The sequence below is a fragment of the Carcharhinus amblyrhynchos genome, chromosome 7 (genome assembly GCF_965287045.1).
Source record: "Carcharhinus amblyrhynchos chromosome 7, sCarAmb.v2.hapA, whole genome shotgun sequence".
Lineage (NCBI taxonomy): Eukaryota > Metazoa > Chordata > Chondrichthyes > Carcharhiniformes > Carcharhinidae > Carcharhinus > Carcharhinus amblyrhynchos.
In genome coordinates, this window is record NC_137330.1 from 81,362,979 (window position 1) to 81,383,927 (window position 20,949).

A 20,949-nucleotide genomic window follows, 5' to 3' on the forward strand; every position below is an offset into this window, starting at 1 on the left:
ACTCGATTAACAGCTGTGGTGTTCCCAGGACAGACAATGCTGCGCTGCTCGGGTACCCGCGGTTCTGACTGGCACAACTGTCACTGCTGTGCAGTTTGAATAGATCCATAGACCTGCCAGTCTAATTTTGTCACACCGTCTAGAACCCTTCAAGTCATTGCTATGTCTCTGCCTAGTAGCTGTGTCCCTCACTACTCTGCCCAAGGATATAAAATGACAGTCAAAAAATAATTTACAGTTTAAATTGAAAACAGACTTCACTGTATGATACAAGGCATTATCTACCATAGGTGCCACATGATACATGGTGTATTAATGGGAAATTATTACAATTACAATTTGAATGCAACATAACCTTGCTATATATTCTTTTACATCTAATAAACATTATATTGACAAAGGGTTTCACAATAATGCCAAGGGTTACTTTAAGTCTATTTTCCTCATTTGCCTCACCCGTTAAGATTTCCTGTGCCACTGCCATACTGAGATAGCAGACAAAAGTCCCACTTAAAGATTTCTGCACAGTATCTCTAAATTGGTCAATGGAAAGGAATCACAAATTACATAGGTTAACTCTGATTTTTCTCTCATTTATTCAAGAAAGTAATTTTCTTAGTACACTGCCAGGTGAATTCTTCCACTATTGGAAATTCTTGATGCTGCCAAATGAAGAGAAACAACTCATTGTGATACTTTAGCACACCAATGCATTGCATTCTTTAAGCTAAAACTATTGAAGAGTTTGTGTAATAGGAAGATTCTGCATTTTATTCCATTGTTTTGAAAAAGCTATAGTTAAAATAGAATAATTCTGTCCTTCCCTGAAGTCTATATAAACACCTGGATACAACATCTCCAGGACCAGACCAGGTTGAGTGACCTGGAAATTAGTCAGGACATGGAGTTTTATTATACTGGTGCTAATCAAATTGTATATGGTTTGGACATTAGCAGATACTTAGAAACCATGTGTGTAAGCAGTATCAGTATTATCTGCATGGATAACTGCCAACGGTGGATTATCAGGTTTTATGACTGGTTAATTCAACATTTTAATTTTAGGAGGTTTTATAAATTATTCACATGCAAAGTAAACCACGCTTGTTGAAAGTATTGTTTCTCACATCAACTTTATTTCTGGCAAGAAGATCAAATTTCATAATTGAAGAATAAATTAAACATAAACAATCTTCTAAGCTTCAAGATTGACCAAGAGACACATTTCACATTTTAAATTCAAATATATTGCAGCTTAACAGACTAAGAAATGGACTCTTAGAGGAAATTTAACTCCTTGTGGTCTGGTTCCAACTTTTAAGCACTGTGTTGCCTTTTGGCTTGTGCAAACTGCAAACGAATAATTTTAGCCTATATATTCATCTAAATTGCAGTTCTTCTACCCTTCAGGTAAGCGAGAAAAAGTTTTTAAGCATCTTACATGATGTTCACTAAACAATAAACCATAGAACTCATTGTCCAGTATAGTGCCAGTACAAGGGTACAGACATATGAGCATAGGAGCCTTGGTTTGCTAACAAAAACCACGTTTTTTGTCACAACACAAAAACGTTAAATGAAACAATATATACAAATCAGGCATTTCTTCTTGTTACAAATTCAGTTTTTTTTAAACCACTATGAAACCTACAATTAAATTTTATTCCTTCAAGGAAGATTTTCCAAAATTCAGAGTAAACAATTTGTCCTGGCCCAGCTAAATGTCAACTTAATACCTCTCTACATCATCAATCTGGTCCATTGCTCCAGGTCTAACTTCATTAGCATATTTGACCTGTTGAGGAATAATGGGGATATCTAAAGACAAATTCTGCCCTGTGCACGTGCTGAAAATACATAGGCAAGCTTAAGTAATATAGAAAATAAGTTACTTCAAGTGTTGGCAGACGACAGCCATCTTATTTAGAAATACTGATCAGTAAACATAGATTTCTTTAAAAATGTATTAATTGATAGAATGTTAGCTTCACTGGCAAGGCCAGCATTTATTGTCCATTCCTAAATGCCCTTGAGAAGTTGGTGGTGAGACACTTCTTGTTCCATTGCAGTCCTAGTGCTGATGGTACACACCCCAAAAAACACTTGCATTTATAAAGTCACTTCCATGACCTCCAGATGTATCAAAACGTTTTACAGCCTATTAAGAACTGTTGAAGTGCAGCCACCCTTAGTAATGTGGGAAACACGGCAGCCAATTTCTGTATAGCAAACGCTTAACAGTAATGTGAGAACAACCAGATAATCTGGTTTTTCTGTAATGCTGACTGAGCAACCAAGTTGTTATTTTATTGCCACAATGCAAAATCAGTAAAGTCCTCACTGAATTAGCATGTACATCCTTTTCAATCAAAGGAAACCTGCTGCTATCAAACAAGGATAGGGAGCCTTTTGATCTCTCCTCACCTGGTCATCATAACATGGAAATATTAGTACAATGTGAATGACAGAGTTTCTAACTGCTCTGCACTTCTACTTTAGAAGTGCACTCAACATTAGAAGAAATTAATGCAATTACCTTAGTTTCTTCAATCCGCATGGCATCCAACAAATAGTGAAGCAATTCCTGGCTGTCCTGCTGCTGGAACCCTCTGAAACGCGGTGCTCTGTTGGGCAAAGTGGGACAACCAAATCAAGCAAAATAACTCTACTGCTGTCATATTGTTATCAAAATTTTTGATTTTTATAATTGCTTTAACAAAAGAAATAAGAACAGAAAGTATGATGTTAAAATGGAGACTGAATTACATCAACACATTCCTTTTCTATTCACCACCTGAAATCCTCACTTACATCTGAAGACTTACTGAGTATTCATTTCTCATGTACGATGTCACAGTATTTCAAACTGGACTACCAAAAAAATTTTGATTTCTTTTATCTAGATTCTAAAAGCAAAAGGGCATGAAATGTCATCTGGAATAACTGGTGGATAATATCAGTCCACAACACTTTCCCTCCACTGGAAGTAATTTACAGCTGTCCACTAGTGGTGAAACATGAAATAGTTGCTGGTCATACATTCAAAGCAATGTCTACTAAAATTCAGGCAATAGGCAAAATTAGTCTAATACCTACCGCAAAGTTTGCTCAATTTTCTGGGTGCTTCTTGCTCAACCAATACAATTTGGAGTTTTTGCTTGAATTGGATAATAAGATAGCATTTCAGTTGCTTTAATGAACATTACTTATTAAAATTAAAACTCAAAGTTTGTTGTGAATGAGGCTGGATTGTCTAATATACATCAGTAGTAGCTCAATATACAATAAATGCTCATTACTACATGAAGCTTAGTCGGCATTTAAAGACTCAAACAACTTACATTAATTTAGCATCTTCAATGTACAAGGTGCATCACAGATGAATTACAAAGCAAAATTTGACTCCTACAGTACTATTAGGGAAGGATTCCAGGATTTTGACCCAGTGACAATGAAGGAGCAGTGATTTATTTGCAAGTTAGGATGGTGTATGGTTTGGAGAGAAACTTCCAGGTGGTATCTACTTTTCTTTGCCCTTTAGATGATATAGCCTAACACTCCTTTTCAAATTTTACATCCTTTCAGACTCGAGCATTGAAGTCAGTGAGGAGACTCAGTTGGTTTCCCTTTGGGATGCAGAACAGCAATTGGTTGAGGCTGGAGTAGATTGCTTCTTTTGTTTCTGCAGTTGCATCTAGCATTTGGGGTGTAGGCACAGACAACTGCAATGTGCTGCTTTTGGGTGTGAGCCGTAGGGTCACAAGGCACCGCAGGTGTTAGGGAGGTTCTTTGAGACATCTGACCAATTTGTTTTAATGGCAAAGCAGACTTCTTGCAGATGATGTTCTTCTTCTGTTTTGCCTTTCCAGAAGGTGTAGCATTGACCAGCTTGTTCTTTAAGTTGGCCTTCTCCTGCCAGCTATGTCTCAGTCAGGGCAGCAATGTCAACATTGTGACACCTGAGTTCCCAGGCTATGATATGGAAAGTTCAGGCCTGTTGCTGTTGGAGTTGTCCGTAAGATCCTGTTGTTTCAGGTCCCAAAATGGGGTTGGGGTGGAAAAAGCCTCTGCGTGGATTGTTTAAAAGTGGTGTGGCCATTGTACACCATCCATCACACTGTCCCAGCCAAGTGCTGGTTGGTGTGCAATGTTCTGTCACTGTTTCTGGTCAAAATCCTGGAGTTCCCTTCCTAACATCACTCTGGATATTCCTACAACATAAGGGCTGCAGCAGTTCAAGAAGGCAGCACTTACTCAAGGGCAAATGGAGATGAGCAATAATTGATGGCCTCGTTAGTGATACCCATATCCCATGAAAGAATAAAAGGTAATTCAGCCAGTTTTGTATTCCTGTCACCATTCTTATTCCATAGGCCTCAAGTTTGCTGAAAAGGTTATTACATAGCACTTTATTAAATACCTTTTGGTGGTCAATATACAGAACATTTTCTGCATTAGCCTCAAAACTGTCTTTGCTACCTCATCAAAAAACTCAGGTGCTTTCAATGTGAGTTCCTTGTTTGTCTGCGTTCCATGCACACGGATTGGGGTCCAGCTTCCCTCCTTTCATTCTTCCCTGTGCCTTCCATTGTTCAACCTCTTCATCCACCCCCTTACTCTTCTGCCTGCATCGTGAGCCTCCACCCTATCCCAACCCCACTCTACCCCACCTCCCCACCTGCACAGCCCTTCTTCCACATTGCTCACCTAACCTTAGCTTGTCTTCATCATGCCACAGCATCTTTCTGGCCTTGTTCACACTCCAACCCTGGTTGAACTTTGTAGCTTTGGCTGTGGTGGCTGCATGAGTCCCGCAGCACAGTGCTGTCCAAATAGACATGGGTGTGTGGCAGAAGGTGGAAGAAAATTCCAGTATTCTCCAAATCCAGATGCAATATCGATCAGACTCAGTGACACAGGAGGGTCCATGGCTTTAGCAGCACCGTGTTGTCCACAAAAACAATCTTGGCATGGAGATGAAGGGCAGGAGCCAGCCTACCCTGGCAGAGTGGTGTCCAGCACAGCGGAAACAGTGCAGCACTATGACAGGTAGCATTTGCTGCACTCACCTCAAAATCTCTGGTGAATGAGGGCCACCTTGTGCACGGCACTGTTTGTCAATTGGCTTTGACACAACATTATTTCCTGCTGGCATAACTTGAGATTGAAAGGCCTGATGAGATATCAGCAGACAGCTGTTTTAGCGAGCATTTATGGGATACAAATGCCATTAACACCATCTGCCAGCTGAATGACCGTCCTGCCATTAATCCACCCTTGGGAGAATTGCAATATGATTTTACACCAGTGGGTTTCTGGCTTTTTGGCTCCCACCAGATTCTCTACATCCACCCATCACCAAACCCACTGCAGATGGGAGAATTCTACCCAGTGCTCCACGTCCACCAACATTATTGGCAGTGAGTTCCAGATCATAACCACTCCTTGCGCAAAACAGTTCTTCCTTTCATCTCCCATGCATCTCTTGCCCAAAAACCTAAATCTGTGCCGCCTCATACTTGTAACTTCAACTAAATGGAAAAAGCTTATCTTTGTTTATTTTATCTAAATCTGTCATAATTTTGTGCACCTCGATGAGATCCCATTTGCTCGAATCTAATCTTGCGGCTAAAATCCCTAGACGCTTTCTGGTAAATCTCCTCCGTAGCTTTTCAAGGACCCTCACATCTTTCCTGCAATTCCTCTTCTCTATCCTATTTCTATGCTCACCAGCACTTGGCACTGGGAATAATCCAGACATTACTACCTTTGCTAGTCTCCCTACTAGTGCGCCAAGATCTGCCTGCAGGACCTTCATCCTTCTTTCTGTTGTTGGTACCGATATGGACTACAACCTCTAACTATTCAACCTGCTCACTTGGAGAGCTCTGCAGCTGCTTAGTGACATTTTTGATCCTGGCACCAGGGAGGCAACATACTGTCCTAGAATTCATCTGCAGTCGCAAAGGTGCTGGTCTGCCATCTAGTAATAAAATTCCCTGTCATATTGCTTTCTCAATCTTTCTCCTGCCACCCTGTATAGCTGAGCTCCTATGATGGTGCAGTCTTGTCTTTGGCTGCACTCCTGAAAAGGAAACAACATGCCAATCAGCACTCAGAACTAAATTCAGTGAGATGCACTCAAGGGCGGCCTACACTATCTTCCTTGTCCTTGTTGTCTGTCTGGTGTTCACTCATCATGTAACAAAATAATTGGCTTCACGTCTCCTGTACAACTGGATCAATATCCATTTCCTCAACATCACCAAAGGCAGTATATGCAAAACAGGCTGCAACATCCTCAAAATGATGTCAACAACACCTTCCCTTTTACAAGACCAACAAAGTCGTGGGAACTCCAAGCACATGATTTGGACAAGATCCAATATCTTGAGAATTCTCAAATACCATAGTGAGTACACCATTTCCAGAAGGACTGCAGTCATACACTTACTACTGTTTGCGTTTTAGCATTGGACTATGCATGTCTTTTTAAAGCAACTAAAAGTAATAACATTTCAAACAACTGTAAAGTAGCTGGATGTTAATGAACTTTAAAATTCCAGAAGAAAAAATCCAGAGAATGCATCATTTGAAAGCCCTTTCATCATGAAATACATAGATAACCAACCGTTAAATATATACACTCTTTTCTCCTTGAAAACTTGCTGCAAGCAAGATCATTGCTGCAGCCGAGGACATGAAGATGGTTGGTTGAATACAACATTCACAGATGTGCTGACATATGGAAGCCAGTGCCAAAGCACTACAACCTGTTGTACAGTGCCAGCAGTATCATGACAGAACAGGTCGAACTGCTGTTAATAGCAGAAACTGTCTCAAATGTGAAGGTATGCTTTTAACAAGGCAATTTATCTTTTCTTGTTATGAAAACTAAAATTGGCTCAAAAGTTGCAATGCTGACCCATAATACTTAGTTTCATGCCATCAATCATTTTCTCTGAAAAGCAGTGCAAAATCACTAATGGTTCACTTAAACAAGAGCCAGTACTCTGGAATAGGATTTAGCATGTTGCCAAATTGTTCTTTTAGGAAGCCATAAAATATATAATCTTGCATGACAGGAGAAGAATATTTTCTATCATAGCTACTGAGCTAACAGACTTGCAGTATGTACAAATAAATTGGCAGTGAATTTCAGCATAGATAAATTAGATTTATTACATCTTGACAAGAAAAAAATAAGGCACATATTGTTTAGAAAATAAGAATCTAAATGGGGCAAAGGAGAAAGGAATCTAGAAGCGCTAGTAATACACAAACTAAAAAGTAAGGAAACCTGCACTGAACTTTGGTCAGAACACACCTGAAGTACTGTGTACATTTTTGGCTGCCAAATTACAAAACTATATAGAGGCACTAGAAAGGGGCAAAAGATATTTAGGAGGTTGATACCAGCAATGTGGGGGTATACCCATCAGGAGAAAATGAATAGGCTGGTCCTCTTTTCTCATGAAAGGAGGCAGCAGAAGGGTAACTTAACAGTGGTGTTTAAAATTATGGAAGGTATAATGGAATAAACACAGGTAGAACGTTTCCACACATGAAAAAGAGCAAAGCTAACAACCCTCAATAAGATGGAAGGGAATAGAGGGGTGATAGAATTAGGCAAGGAAAAGCAGGAAGAGATTGAGTGGAGCACAAACTGGTTGAGCCGAATGGCCTGTTCCTATGCTATATAACCTCCCCCACACCATTTCCTTTGAAAAAATATTTTTTAATTATTTATTTTGATATCCTAACAAATATTCATCCATTTCCGTCAAAGTTACAAATGATACACTATCTGATTGTGATAAAGGCAAACATTCCCTCCACCCACAGGATACGGAGACAGGCATCAAAATGCAGGAATAAAGAGCGAGACCCTCAGCAGACAGTTGACATGCAGAGGATCACCTGCAAGAACCAGGGTCTCTTGAGGCTCAACCTGTTATAGCAGATTACTGCTGACATCTGCATCTTCAATGCTGGAAGACTGCCTTCTCAGTAGATCGGGAGTATATGTGTTGCCAGTGGCTGGCAAAGTGTCACTGGAGGACCACCCTCACCTGCATCCCACAACACTGTCTCTGACTCTTGCCAAACTGTGACCTCTTCTGCAAGAATAAAGCAAGGGAATAGGAGCCTGAGGAGTAGTTTGTGCCCAGGTGTGCACTGGACAACATTTGTGCATTGTGAGGCATGGGTGCAGAAGGTAAGAGGTTGAGAACCATTGAAAGTGTTGGTTGCTCAGATGGGCACGTGAAGCACCTGAAGAGAGAGAGAGAGAGAGAGAGAGAATCAGTGTGATGGTAAAGTGTTTGACCTGAGATGCAACATGCAGGAGAATACTAAGAGTATGACACTTAGCACCTGGCAGTGTCACTGCACTAACCTTTCATGCCCTCCTGAGGGCCTTGTTCATTCTACCTAAGTTAGAAGGACACTACTGCTGTTCCCTTCCTCAGTCACTTCCAACCTTGCTCGGTTGAAGATGCACTCTCTCTGCCTCCTGTCCTGAGGAAAACTCCCCATGCACAGTCCACCAGCCCCTCAAGAGGCTTCTAGACAAGAATGGGCAGATCAGGCCAGCCTTGCTAGGTTTCCTCATGACATCTCTGGGTGCTGCAGCCAAAGAAAACCAACTCCTGTTGAGCATTGCTGAAGTATGCCATGGTACCTTTAATTAGAAATCTTTTCTGACAAAGTGAAAAATAATTCTGCAAGAACCACCAAGTGGTCAGGCAGCCTGGAGGTGGACTCCTAATTGGTTTGCTCTGCTAAAGAACAACTACGGAAATCAGATTTGAGAGACAAAAATGGTCCGGACTTGGGAAAATTCAGCTCAATGTCTCTCAAACTGCAACTTCTGGTGTACAAGTGGAGCAATTTCTCCCCAATTTCCCACATCAAACTCCTTCTGTTCACCTGAATGACATTGCTGATTAGTAGTGGAATGCTTAATGTTATATGTTTAAAATCTCTCCTCATTATGAGCTGGATTAAGACTGCCCATGAAATCGAAGACTTGGGCAGTAAAGGAGATACCAGTTTGTTCACTATGAGTGGTCCCATTATTACCTCGATTTCTTATTTAAATGTTTACATATACCTTTTAAAGCAATAACAGATTTTGCTTCAATCTCTGTCTTATCTGTCAAATCATATCCTAAAAAATATTCTGCTTATGGTGATCTGAATCTTATGCTGACTAGTTACCGACTGGTGAGTAGTAGTTTTTCTCCTACTTGTATTACAAAAGTCCTCAATTTTGAACACTATTAGATGTACTTTTACCCTTTTGTAGTGAAATGATAGGTTGAGTATCAACTTGTAAATCCTTCAAAAATATACTAACAGCAGATTAGGATAGATTCCTGGTCAGCCATAAGCTGGAAAGAAAATTGGAGCCTCTATCATTTCTACTCATAGCTCTGAACAACGGCATGCATGTAAACGTACAGGCAGGTTTGCTCAGTTGGCTGGTCAGTGTGGGTCAAATTACTGCCAAATGCATAGAGTTTGACATTTCATATTTGTTTCAAGTACCTCATTAGCTGTGAAAGGTGGCAAATAAAACTTTTATTTTTTTCTTTTCTTTTTCTTCCTTGAATCAAATGGCCATGGACATAAAGCCAGCAGGTGGAAAACCTGCCACAGGCCTGCCTCTGCACTGATTAGTCAAAGTTGATGTTAGAGTCATTGTCATAAAGTCATACTGCAGAAAAGGCTTTTCGACCTATAAAGTTTGCACGAACAATATCTACCATTAAAGGCACGCTAATCCCATTTTCCTACATTTGTCCCATATCCTTGAATATTAAGACATTTCAAGCACTCATCCAAATATTTTTTAAAGGTTGTAAGGTTTCCAGCCTCGATTACCTTCCCAGGCAGTGCATTCCAGATTCCCACAAACCTGAGTTAAAAAGCTTTTGCTCATATCCCATCTAAATCTTCTGCCCCTTACTGTAAAACTATGCCCCCATGTGATTGATCCCTCAACCAAGGGGAACAGCTACTCCCTATTCACCTTATCCATACCCCTCATAATCTTATACACCTCAATCATGTCCCCCCGCAGCCTTCTCTGCTCTAAAGAAAACAATCCAAGTCTACCTAGTCTCCCATTATAGCTCAAATGCTCCATCCCAGGCAACATCCTGGTGCATTCTAGTGATATCGCATCCTTCCTGTGGTGGGATGACCAGAACTGCACACAGTACGCCAGCTGTGGCCTAACCAATGCTCTGTACAACTCCAACATTACCCCCTTACTCTTATACACTATCCATGACTGATGAAAGCAAGTGTCCCACATGTCTTCTTAATTATCCTATTCACATGCTCTGCTGACTTCAGGGATCTGTGAATAATGACACCAAGATCCCTCTGTTCTTCTGAGCTTCCCAGTGTCCTGCCATTTATTAAATACTCCCTGTGTGCTTCATCTTCCTAAGTGCATCACCTCACACTTATCAGAGTTAAATATCATCTGCTGTGACAAGACCAAAATACCATGGATCCTCGAATCTGAAACAAAAACAGAAAATGCTGGAAAATCTCAGCAGGTCTGACAATACCTATAGAGAGAGAATAGAGCCAAGGTTTTGAGTCTGAATGACTCTAAATACCACCTGCCACTGCTCTGCCTTTCTGGCCAACCTATCCAAATCTTCCTGTAATCTTTAACTATCTTCTTCACTATTAACTCTAACAGTTAACTATTAACTATAACAGCTATACAGTGGAATGAGAACATAAGAACATAAGAAATAGGAGAAGGAGTAGGCCATCTAGCCCTTCGAGCCTGCCCCACCATTCAACAAGATCATGGCTGATCTGTCGTGGCTCAGTTCCACATTCCCGCCCTCGCCCCATAACCCTTAATCCCCTCTCTTATCAAAAACCCATCAACCCATGTCTTAAAAATATTTAGCGAGGTAGCCTCCACCACTTCAACGGGCAGAGAATTCCAGGGATTCACCACCCTTTGAGTGAAGAAGTTCTTCCTCAACTCCGTTCTAAACCGCCCCCCCTTTATCTTGAGGCTGTGCCCCCTAGTCCTACTGTCCATTCTGAGCGGGAAGAGTCTCTCCACCTCTATCCTATCCATCTCATTCATCATCTTATATGTCTCAATGAGATCTCCCCTCATTCTTCTAAACTCTAACGAGTACAAGCCTAGTTTATTCAGCCTCTCCTCATAGCTCAACCCCTTCAACTCCGGCATCAGCCTAGTAAACCTCCTCTGCACTCGCTCCAAGGCCAAAATATCCTTGCGTAAGTACGGCGCCCAAAACTGCACACAGTACTCCAGCTGCGGCCTCACCAATGCCCTACACAGCCGCAGCAAGACCTCCCTACTTTTATATTCAATCCCCCTCGCTATGAAGGCCAGCATCCCATTAGCCTTCCTGACCACCTGCTGCACCTGCTGGCTGGGTTTTTGCGACTCATGCACAAGGACCCCGAGGTCCCTCTGCACCATCGCCTGCTGCAGTTTTTCGCCACGTAAGTAATAATCCTTCCTACCATTATTCCTACCAAAGTGGACCACCTCGCACTTGCCAACATTAAATTCCATTTGCCATTTCCTGGCCCATTCGCCCAGCCTATCTAGATCCTTCTGTAGACTCTCCACACCCTCCACGCAATTTGCCGTTCCACCAATCTTGGTGTCATCAGCAAATTTTGACACCATACACTCGGTTCCCTCCTCCAGATCATCTATATAAATGGTAAATAACTGAGGCCCCAGCACCGACCCCTGGGACAGTCCACTAGTCACCAACCGCCAATCCGAATAGCACCCATTGACCCCCACTCTCTGCCTCCTATTTGACAACCAATCCTCTATCCACGCTAACATCCTACCCCCAACTCCATGTTCCCTGACCTTCTGCAATAACCTCTTGTGAGGTACCTTGTCAAACGCCTTCTGAAAATCAAGAAAGACCACATCCACCGGCTCTCCTCTATCCACCGCCCTAGACACATCCTCATAGAACTCGAATAAATTTGTCAGACACGACTTCCCCTTAACGAAACCGTGCTGCGTCTGCTCTATCAAGCAATTCCCCTCAAGATGCCTCGCTATTTCCTCCTTGACGGCGGATTCTAACATTTTACCCACAACAGACGTTAAACTAACCGGCCTATAATTCCCCACCTTTTGCCTGCCACCCTTCTTAAACAACGGCGTAACATTAGCCGTTTTCCAATCTTCCAGCACTTCCCCGGAATCCAGCGACGTTTGGAAAATAACCACCAAGGCTTCCACTATCACCTCCGCCATTTCTTTCAGAACCCTCGGACGCATTCCCTCCGGTCCTGGGGACTTGTCCACAATCAGTCCCTCCAGTCTGTCGAGCACCGCCTCTCTAGTGACAATAATGTCATTGAGACCCTCCAGTCCTACTACCTTTCCATCTCTAACACCCGGCAAATTATTCACATCCTCCTCCGTGAAGACCAAAACAAAAAAGTTATTCAAGACCTCAGCCATTTCCCCATCCCCTACCACTAAGTCCCCCTTCTCATTCTCTAAGGGTCCAACGTTCACCCTAGCCAGCCTCTTCCTTTTTATATATTTATAAAAACTCTTGCTATTCTTTTTTATATTAAGCGCTAGCCCAGCTTCATAGCTTCTCCTACCCTTCTTTATTACATTCTTTGTCAATCTTTGTTGACATTTAAACCTCTCCCAATCCTCTTCTCACCCACTACTCTGAGCTACTCTAAACGCCTCCGCTTTTAATTTAACACTTTCCTTCACCTCCTTCGTTATCCACGGCTTATTACCTCTCCTCCTACGGTCCTTTTTGACCATCGGAATAAATTTCTGCTGAGCACCAAGAAAGATCTCCTTAAAGATCCTCCACTGCTCCTCAGCAGACCTACCTTCCAACATGCTCCCCCAGTCCACATTTGCCAATTCTTCTCTCATCCTACCGTACTCCCCTCTGTTCAAACAAAGGACGCGTGTCCGGGAACCTACTTTCTCCTCCTCCATCTGAGACCTTGGTGGAATCATGCAGCTAGGCCATATGGGTCAAAATCAGAAACAGGAGTGGTGCATCACATTGTTGGGGTTGTACTACAGACCTCCCAACAGCCAGCGTGAAGTGGAGGCATTGATATGTCAGCAGATTATGGGAAGATGTGAAAACGACAGGATTGTTGTGATGGGTGATTTTAACTTCCCAACATGGACTGGGAAATGCTTTAATGCCAGGGGCTTGGAAGGGGCAGAGATTGTTCAGTGTGTCCAAGGGTGCTTCGAGGCTATATGTAGATAGCCCCTTCCTGAGTTGGCCTATCTTAGACCTGGTTCAGGGAAACAAGCCCTGACAGGTGTCTCAGTGTGGGAACATTTTGGGGAACAGTGATCACAATTCTGTAAGTTTCAAGTGTTTTGTAGAAAAGGATAGAAGTTCTCAGAGTGAAAGTACAAAACTGGGGGAAGGCTAACTACAACAGTACTTGACAGGAGCTAGGGACTAGGGATGGCTATTTGAGAGTAAATCTACATCCGATATGTGGGAATCTTTTAAAAGTTGGTTATAAACAATTCAGAACAAGTATGTCCCTGTAAAAATGAAGGATAAAAATGGCAAAATTTGGAAACACTGGATGACGAGAGATTGTGAGCTTGGTGAAAAAAGAGGCATACATAAATTTCAGGAAATTGAAAATAGATAAAATTCTTGAGGAATACGAAGATAGCAGGAAACAGCTTAAACAATGACTCAGGAGAGTAAAAAAGGGCCATGAAATATCCTTGGCAGACAGGATTAAGGAGAATTCCAAGGCTTTTTATGTGTATATAAGGAGGAAGAGGGTTGCTAAGGAAAGGGTAGGTCCACTCAAGGACAGTGGAAGGAATCTGTGTGTGGAGCTAGATAAGGTGGGTGAGATCCTTAACGAGTACTTTGCATCAGTATTCACAAAGGAGAAGGATGTGGTGGATGGTGAGTGTAGAAAAGAGGCTGTTGACATTCTAGGAGATGTTGAGATAAAAAGGGAGGAGGTATTGGAGGTTTTGAAAAACATTAAGGTGAACAAGTCCCCAGAGCCAGATAGGGTTGATCCCTGAGTACTCAGAGAGGTGAGAGAAGAAATTGCTGAGGCCTTGGCCAAAATCTTTACATCCTCTAGCCATGGGCGAGGTACCTGAGGATTGGAGAGTAGCTAATATTGTCTATTCTGCTCTTCTTAAACAGAGGAGCAATCTGGGAAATTACAGGCCTGTGGACCTTGCATTTTTGCTGGGGAAATTATTGGAGAAGAATCTTAGGGACGGGATATACTCATGTCTGGAACAGAATAGGCTTATTAGCAATAGACAGCATGGTTTTCTGAAGGGTGGTCATGTCTCATGAACTTGATTGAATTCTTTGAGGAAGTGACAAGAAAAATTGACCAGGGCAAAATAGTGATTGTTGTATACATGGACTTCAGTAAAGCCTTCGATAAGGTTTCTCATGGCAGGCTCATACAGAACCCTTAAGTCCTATTACTAAGCCAGTCTTTAATCTCTCGTCAAGTTTCACTGAATTCCACATAACTTTAATCTTCTCAATCAGTCTTCCTTTGACCTTGTCAAAAGCTTTACTAAAATCCATGTAAACTACATCAATTGAATTTCCCTCATCCACACATGATCATATTTTCGAAAAATGTTTCCATTACCTTTCCCCCCAAAATTAAAAATTAATCCACTCATAAGCATAGTGTGTAGAACTCATTTAGAATCAAAGAATAGAATCATAGAATCCCTACAGTGAAGAAGGAGACCATTCAGCCCATCGAGTCTGCACTGATAACAATCCCACCCAGGTCCTATCCCCATAACCCAACATATTTACTCTCCCAATCTCCCTGACATCCCCCTAACATTAAGGAGCAATTCAACACGGCCAATCAACCTAACCTGCACATTTTTGGACAGTGGCAGGAAACGGAGCACCCAGAGGAAACTCACGCAGACACGGGGAGAGTTTGCAAACCCCAGACAGACAGTCACCCGAGCTGGAAATTGAACCCAGGTCCCTGGTGCTGTGAGGCAGCAGCGCTAATCTCTGTGGTGCTTCTGGACACTGTACTGTGGGTAGCCAGCAGTAGAACTCCGATGTCAGGTATACGATGAGACAATGATACCTATTTTATTTAGCGAATGCAAATCCCCAAGGTAAAGCGAAACCTCATTGCTGAGTTTAAGATACTTAGTATGTGGGCGGGATACTCCTTGGTAATGTGCAGTATTGTTTGTCTCTCTCCAAGTACATAAGTGGTTTGTACTGAGGCCTCAACAGTAGGAGTTGGCTGCACAGGAATCCTTAATTCAAAGGTATTTAATTGAATGGTTGAAAGGTTTTGCTAGAATGTGACAGGAGTTAGGCAAAGTAAGATGGCAACCAAGGGGTCTGGAGAACCTATGGGCAGGAAAAAGGAGGATTACATTGGAACGGGCAGGCATCCAGCCAGTTTTCAGGCACAGTAGAAATATTGGAGTTGGATTGGCAAAGACCTTCTCCTGATCATCCACTGTACCTGAAAATTCATAGGCACCCTGCAGGAATAACATTAAACACCGGGTTAAGGTTCAGTTTTTTTTTGTTCTGAGAATTGCTCTGAGGTGCTGCAATGTGAACAAATTGCAGCACCTGGTCTACAAATGAATCAAACTTCATTAGCTTTACTAAAATCAGCACTGTGAGAAATAATACTTTTTAAGTGAATAAAATCAAGTCAATCAGGAGTGCTCAAGCTTTATTAACATGACAAAAACACTTCTATCTTCATTCGTTACTTTTTGCCCTTATTACATCTGCTCAAGATTAATGGTAAGTGTACATTTACAAAAATAGTTAAAGCAAATTAATAGGTCTACGTCAACTGCCCAAGTTATAATAAAATTCATCTGACAATAATTACCAGTTCACTGCTTTTGTCAACAGGGGTATCAAAATTGCTGTCAGAAAGTTCATAAAATGTGCTGTTGCGAAACACAAATAAAAGGACCAGAAAAAACATGGTTCATTTTTAATAAAGATACTTCAGATCACTTATGTTTTAAGGATATTTAAGTAAATTATAACTTAAATCAGTGGAAAGAATTAATTTCAAATTATGAACAATTTAGTGGCCATAGATATGCTGCTTTAAGTATTTAAAAATGGGACCAGATAAGTGATAAGATGGCTAAATTAATCAACTTCCTTTAAATTCTTACTTTCTGGGATGGTTTATTATATTAATATTTAACAGCAAAGATAATTCCAATGACAGCCACTTTTACTTAAACATTATAAAACGGTAATGGGCTGTTCAACCCAACCAGTCCCAGTTGGTCTTTATCCTCCATGCAAGCAGTGGTCCTATTCCTGTGTTCTCTCCGTTCTCCTATTTCTTGCAGCTGTATAGGGCATTGGTGAGGCCGCAGCTGGAGTACTGTGTGCAGTTTTGGGCACCGCACCTGCGCAAAGATATTTTGGCCTTGGAGGGAGTGCAGAGGAGGTTTACTAGGCTGATACCAGAGTTGAGGGGGTTGAGCTATGAGGAGAGGCTGAATAAACTGGGCTTGTACTCATTAGAGTTTAGAAGAATGAGGGGAGATCTCATTGAGACGTATAAGATGATGAATGGGATGGAAAGGATAGAGGTGGAGAGACTCTTCCCGCTCAAAAAAGACAGTAGGACTAGGGGGCACAGCCTCAAGATAAAGGGGGGGGGGGGCGGTTTAGAACGGAGTTGAGGAGGAACTTCTTCACTCAAAGGGTGGTGAATCTCTGGAATTCTCTGCCCGTTGAAGTGGTGGAGGCTGCCTCGCTAAATATTTTTAAGAAGCAGGTTGATGGGTTTTTGATAAGAGAGGGGATTAAGGGTTATGGGGAGAGGGCGGGAAAGTGGAACTGAGCCACGACAGATCAGCCATGATCTTATTGAATGGCGGGGCAGGCTCAAAGGGCCAGATGGCCTACTCCTGCTCCTATTTCTTATGTTCTTATGTTCTTTTTCTCCTATAACATGAGTGACCTCTTCATTGTGGACATAAGCTTTGCTTCATTCATAGAATCATTGAATAGAAGCCTTGCAGTGCAGAAGGAGGCCATTTGGTCCATCAAGTCTGCACCAATCTTACCCAAGCCCCATCTCTGTAACCCCACGCATTTACCCCGCTAATCCCCCCAAACTATACATCTTGAGACACTAAGGGACAATTTATTACGGCCAATCCACCCAACCTGCCCATATTTCGACCGTGGGAGGAAACCAGAGGAAACCCCATGCAGTCACTGAGAATATACAAATTCCACACAATCACCCAAGGCTGGAATTAAACCTGGGTCCCTGGTGCTGTGAGGCAGCAGTGCGAACCACTGTGCCACCGTGCTGCCCTAACTCACAAATTCACTAACTTTAAAGTGCATTCCATGACCTGCCATTCATACCTAAAAATTATTTCTCATGATTCTCATTCTAAATCTTTTACTTGTAGTTTATGTCCCCACATTTTAGATTCCACAATATAAAATCTTATAGATCTATTGCTACATCTGAACTTTAAATACTATTTAATACCATAATACCCAAAATATGTCTTTTATTTAATTAAGGTGCTGCTTAATTATGTAAGAAATGTTTTTCTTCTTTCACATTATCTGTCCTTCCCTGACTCAAAGTATAATGCTGGCAAGTATTAAACTTTTCAACCTTGGCAAAAATATCATAGGTTATGATCGCATCAGTGCTTACAGAACAGTGAAAAGAACACAAATTATTTTCAGCGCCTCCATTTCAGAAAGAATTGATGAAAGAATGTTATAATTAAACTCAAGACTAGGTCATTTAAATTTGCTGTGATGAAATATGATCAAGAATGAGGAAAGACAGACCAAGGGAAAACAAGAGACAAGGCAATTACAGGAGAAAAGGAAACTACACAATGAGCAAAATATTAAGGAAAATTTCAACAATATGCAGTGGCTAAAATACATTCAAAGTCAGTAACTAAGTATTTACAAAGAATTTTTGCTCAGATAGAAAAACAAATGTATTACATCCTTCCATACAGCAGAAGTACACAAGAAGCCAGAGTCAACAGAAATACTTGCGTAACCTTTATTAAATGTGCTTAATGACTAATTGATGTGTCAATCACTTGTTCATCTCATCAGTCAGAAGTCAGCAATCCTAAAACTCAATATAGTGGAAAACAAACAGAAGGGCCCTGTAGCAATGTACACAATCTGCCCCAACATAACGTTTGCCAGCTGTAACACTAACAAAATTAACAGCGGATGGATTAGTACCAGACGCTAAGCAGCCTATTACAAAAACTGCCTATCCCTCTGCAGAAACCACTAACTTTATCAAATCTGAAGAAGTCTTATACACTATAGAAGGTATAACTTTTCAACAGAGTCAGTCAGGACATATTTGCTTTTTGGAAAATAAGAAAAATTAAAGCCTGCAGCATGAAGGGCTGACATTTTTTTGAAGGATTAAAATTTTATTAATTATAACCACCACTTTGTGTACTAAATACTTCACTGGTTAAGTAACAGATAAGTATATATGCAACATCAGTGAACTTCAGTTGAATTGATGATATTAGGATTAAACAATATACTGGAAGAAGCCTTGCATCATTCTAATAAGCCTGAAAATCAGTCAAAATAGGTTGCCACAATCTCTCTCCACTCAGAACAAAAGTCGACCAGCTGCAAAGTCAGCTAAAAAACAGTAGTCAAGAAATGGCATCCACCAAATGGAGGTTTAATTCTAGTTCATCCGAAAGGACTGTAGAACCGTGCTATTGTCCATAAAATATGCTGCACACCATATGTATCATTTATCTCACAGATACAGTAAAAAGATAAAAATTGGAAAGGTTCCTGTCAAATGAAGCCTAAACTAATAAAACACAATAAAAATACAGTCTTCCTCCTAGAAACAGAAGAACCAATGTTCAACATTCTTGAGCCATAGAACAGGTACCAAAGATGTGGACTAGGGTACTTATTTCCTCTTATCCAGCAGCAGCTAGGTGAAATACTAATAAACCAGTTGTGCATTTCTTCCAGATTTAAGTATTTTTGACATGTTCCCTTCAACTGGGATCTCAGCTATTGGCAACAATGACACAAAATATGTGCAACAAATGTTCAGATCCTCCTTTGAGTTCGGTAATTGATCTTTGTGATAAATGGCCCTATTCTGATCTTCACTACCACTTGGTCTAGTCTCAATTCGCCTAATAGTATGCCACGATCTGTTGTCTGTAAAGATCCAGTACATGTGTGAGTGAAGTGCATAGTCATCTTCAGGTTCCATCATCTGTTCTGGTTCTGTCAGTGTGTAATCAGTGCCAGTAAGCCATGTGGAATATACTAATTGTTTGGCTGGCATGTTGCACAATATAGTTTTGTCATCAGTGCCTATAAAATTTCCTTGGCCTTTCCATTCTTTTTGTTCTTCTCTGTAATGGTTACACCATGCCCCTGGGCTTGAAATTAATTTCCAATAGCCTGATTCAATAATGCAAAGCTCTCCTGATTTTTTCTAAAATCTCCACCTTAGTAAATGCTCTTCTCCACGCATGCATAACATTCAAATGTTCTTCAGAAACTGAACTAATGGTAGTCTCCTCCAAAGCCAAGGGTGGTCTCACATTATGGGAGGGATCTTTGGATTTCTGCCATAACTTAATTGATGGGGGAAATCTTCCCAACCATCTGAAGCGTGATCTTTGCACATACTGCCCTCACAATAGCAGTTATCAATTCAGAATTCTGTTAGTAAGCTAAAATCTTTTGGAGATTTTTGTAAATCGTAGTATGATTTCTCTTACAAATCCCACTGTTAAAAGAACTTTCTGATGCTGTGTGAATTAACAATATTCAAATTTTCACAGATACTTCTGAATTCTCCTCCATTGTCCATCAGCTGGTGCTCCCAACCCTCTTCTGATCCATCTTTCCATTATTTTGCTTATGGTAACATTTTGCCTTTATTATAAATACCAAGTAACAGAATAAGTTGCTCCTTCTACAAAATGTAGAAGAAAAATTTATTTTTCTTCCTCCCATATTTTGAGGGCCATTGCTATGGTTTCATTCAAGTCTCTTACTAATAGAACACTCACGACTGGCCACGATGGTGTTCTTCTGTACTTTTTACAAATGCCACATTTTTCACTAATGTCCTCGACAAGTCTAATGTAATCCCCACCCAGTAGCCCTGCATTCTCTAAAGAACCTTTAGATCGGGAGATCTGATTTGATTTGTCACATGTATCAGTATATAGTGTAAAGTACTGCTTCTTGCACGCTATACAAAGCATACCATTCATACAGAAGGAAAGGAGTGCAGAATATAGTGTTACAGTCATAGCTAGGGTATAGAGAAAGATCAACTAATACAAGGTGTTCAAAAGTCTGATGGCAGCAGGGAAGAAGCTGGATGTGCAAACTGTTGATGTGGTTTGATAATTATTTGTTTCTTCTCCGTTAAGTCCCTATCACCTGCTACCCTTAATACTTCTTCATCATCCAGTACTGCATCCTTTTAGGCCTTAAAGGATAATAATGTTCCAACTTGTAAATGACAAATCTACAGATCTCGCAAAAATAATCTTCATCATGCTCCATGTTCAACCTCTTTCAGACCTTACTAATGGAAGGCTTACATCAATGCTGATAAAGTGATTTACCCCTGCTATTTTACACATAATTACTATTCTTTTTACAGATTTCAACGTTTTACCATCACCAAATCTTACACACTGCATACACCAATGACTGTGGTCAAATTTCCCTCCAATTTGATTTTCAAATTTGCTGATGACATCACTGTAGCGAGTCAGATCTCAAACAATGACTCACTACAGAGATGAAGTACAGGAAAAAGATAATCTGGTGAACTGGTGCAATGACAATA

The 20,949-nt window shown here is 41.0% G+C and overlaps 1 protein-coding gene across 4 annotated transcripts in view; it reads right to left on the minus strand.

The window, feature by feature from the left end:
- usp45 (ubiquitin specific peptidase 45) overlaps window positions 1–20,949 on the minus strand; it is a 178,373-nt gene that overhangs the window by 46,112 nt on the left and 111,312 nt on the right. For all 4 annotated transcript variants that reach the window (XM_080192658.1, XM_080192659.1, XM_080192657.1 and 1 more), the window contains exon 9: window positions 2,537–2,624. In XM_080192658.1, coding sequence (XP_080048784.1) covers window positions 2,537–2,624 — 88 coding nt within the window. The remainder of the gene's footprint in view (window positions 1–2,536; window positions 2,625–20,949) is intronic.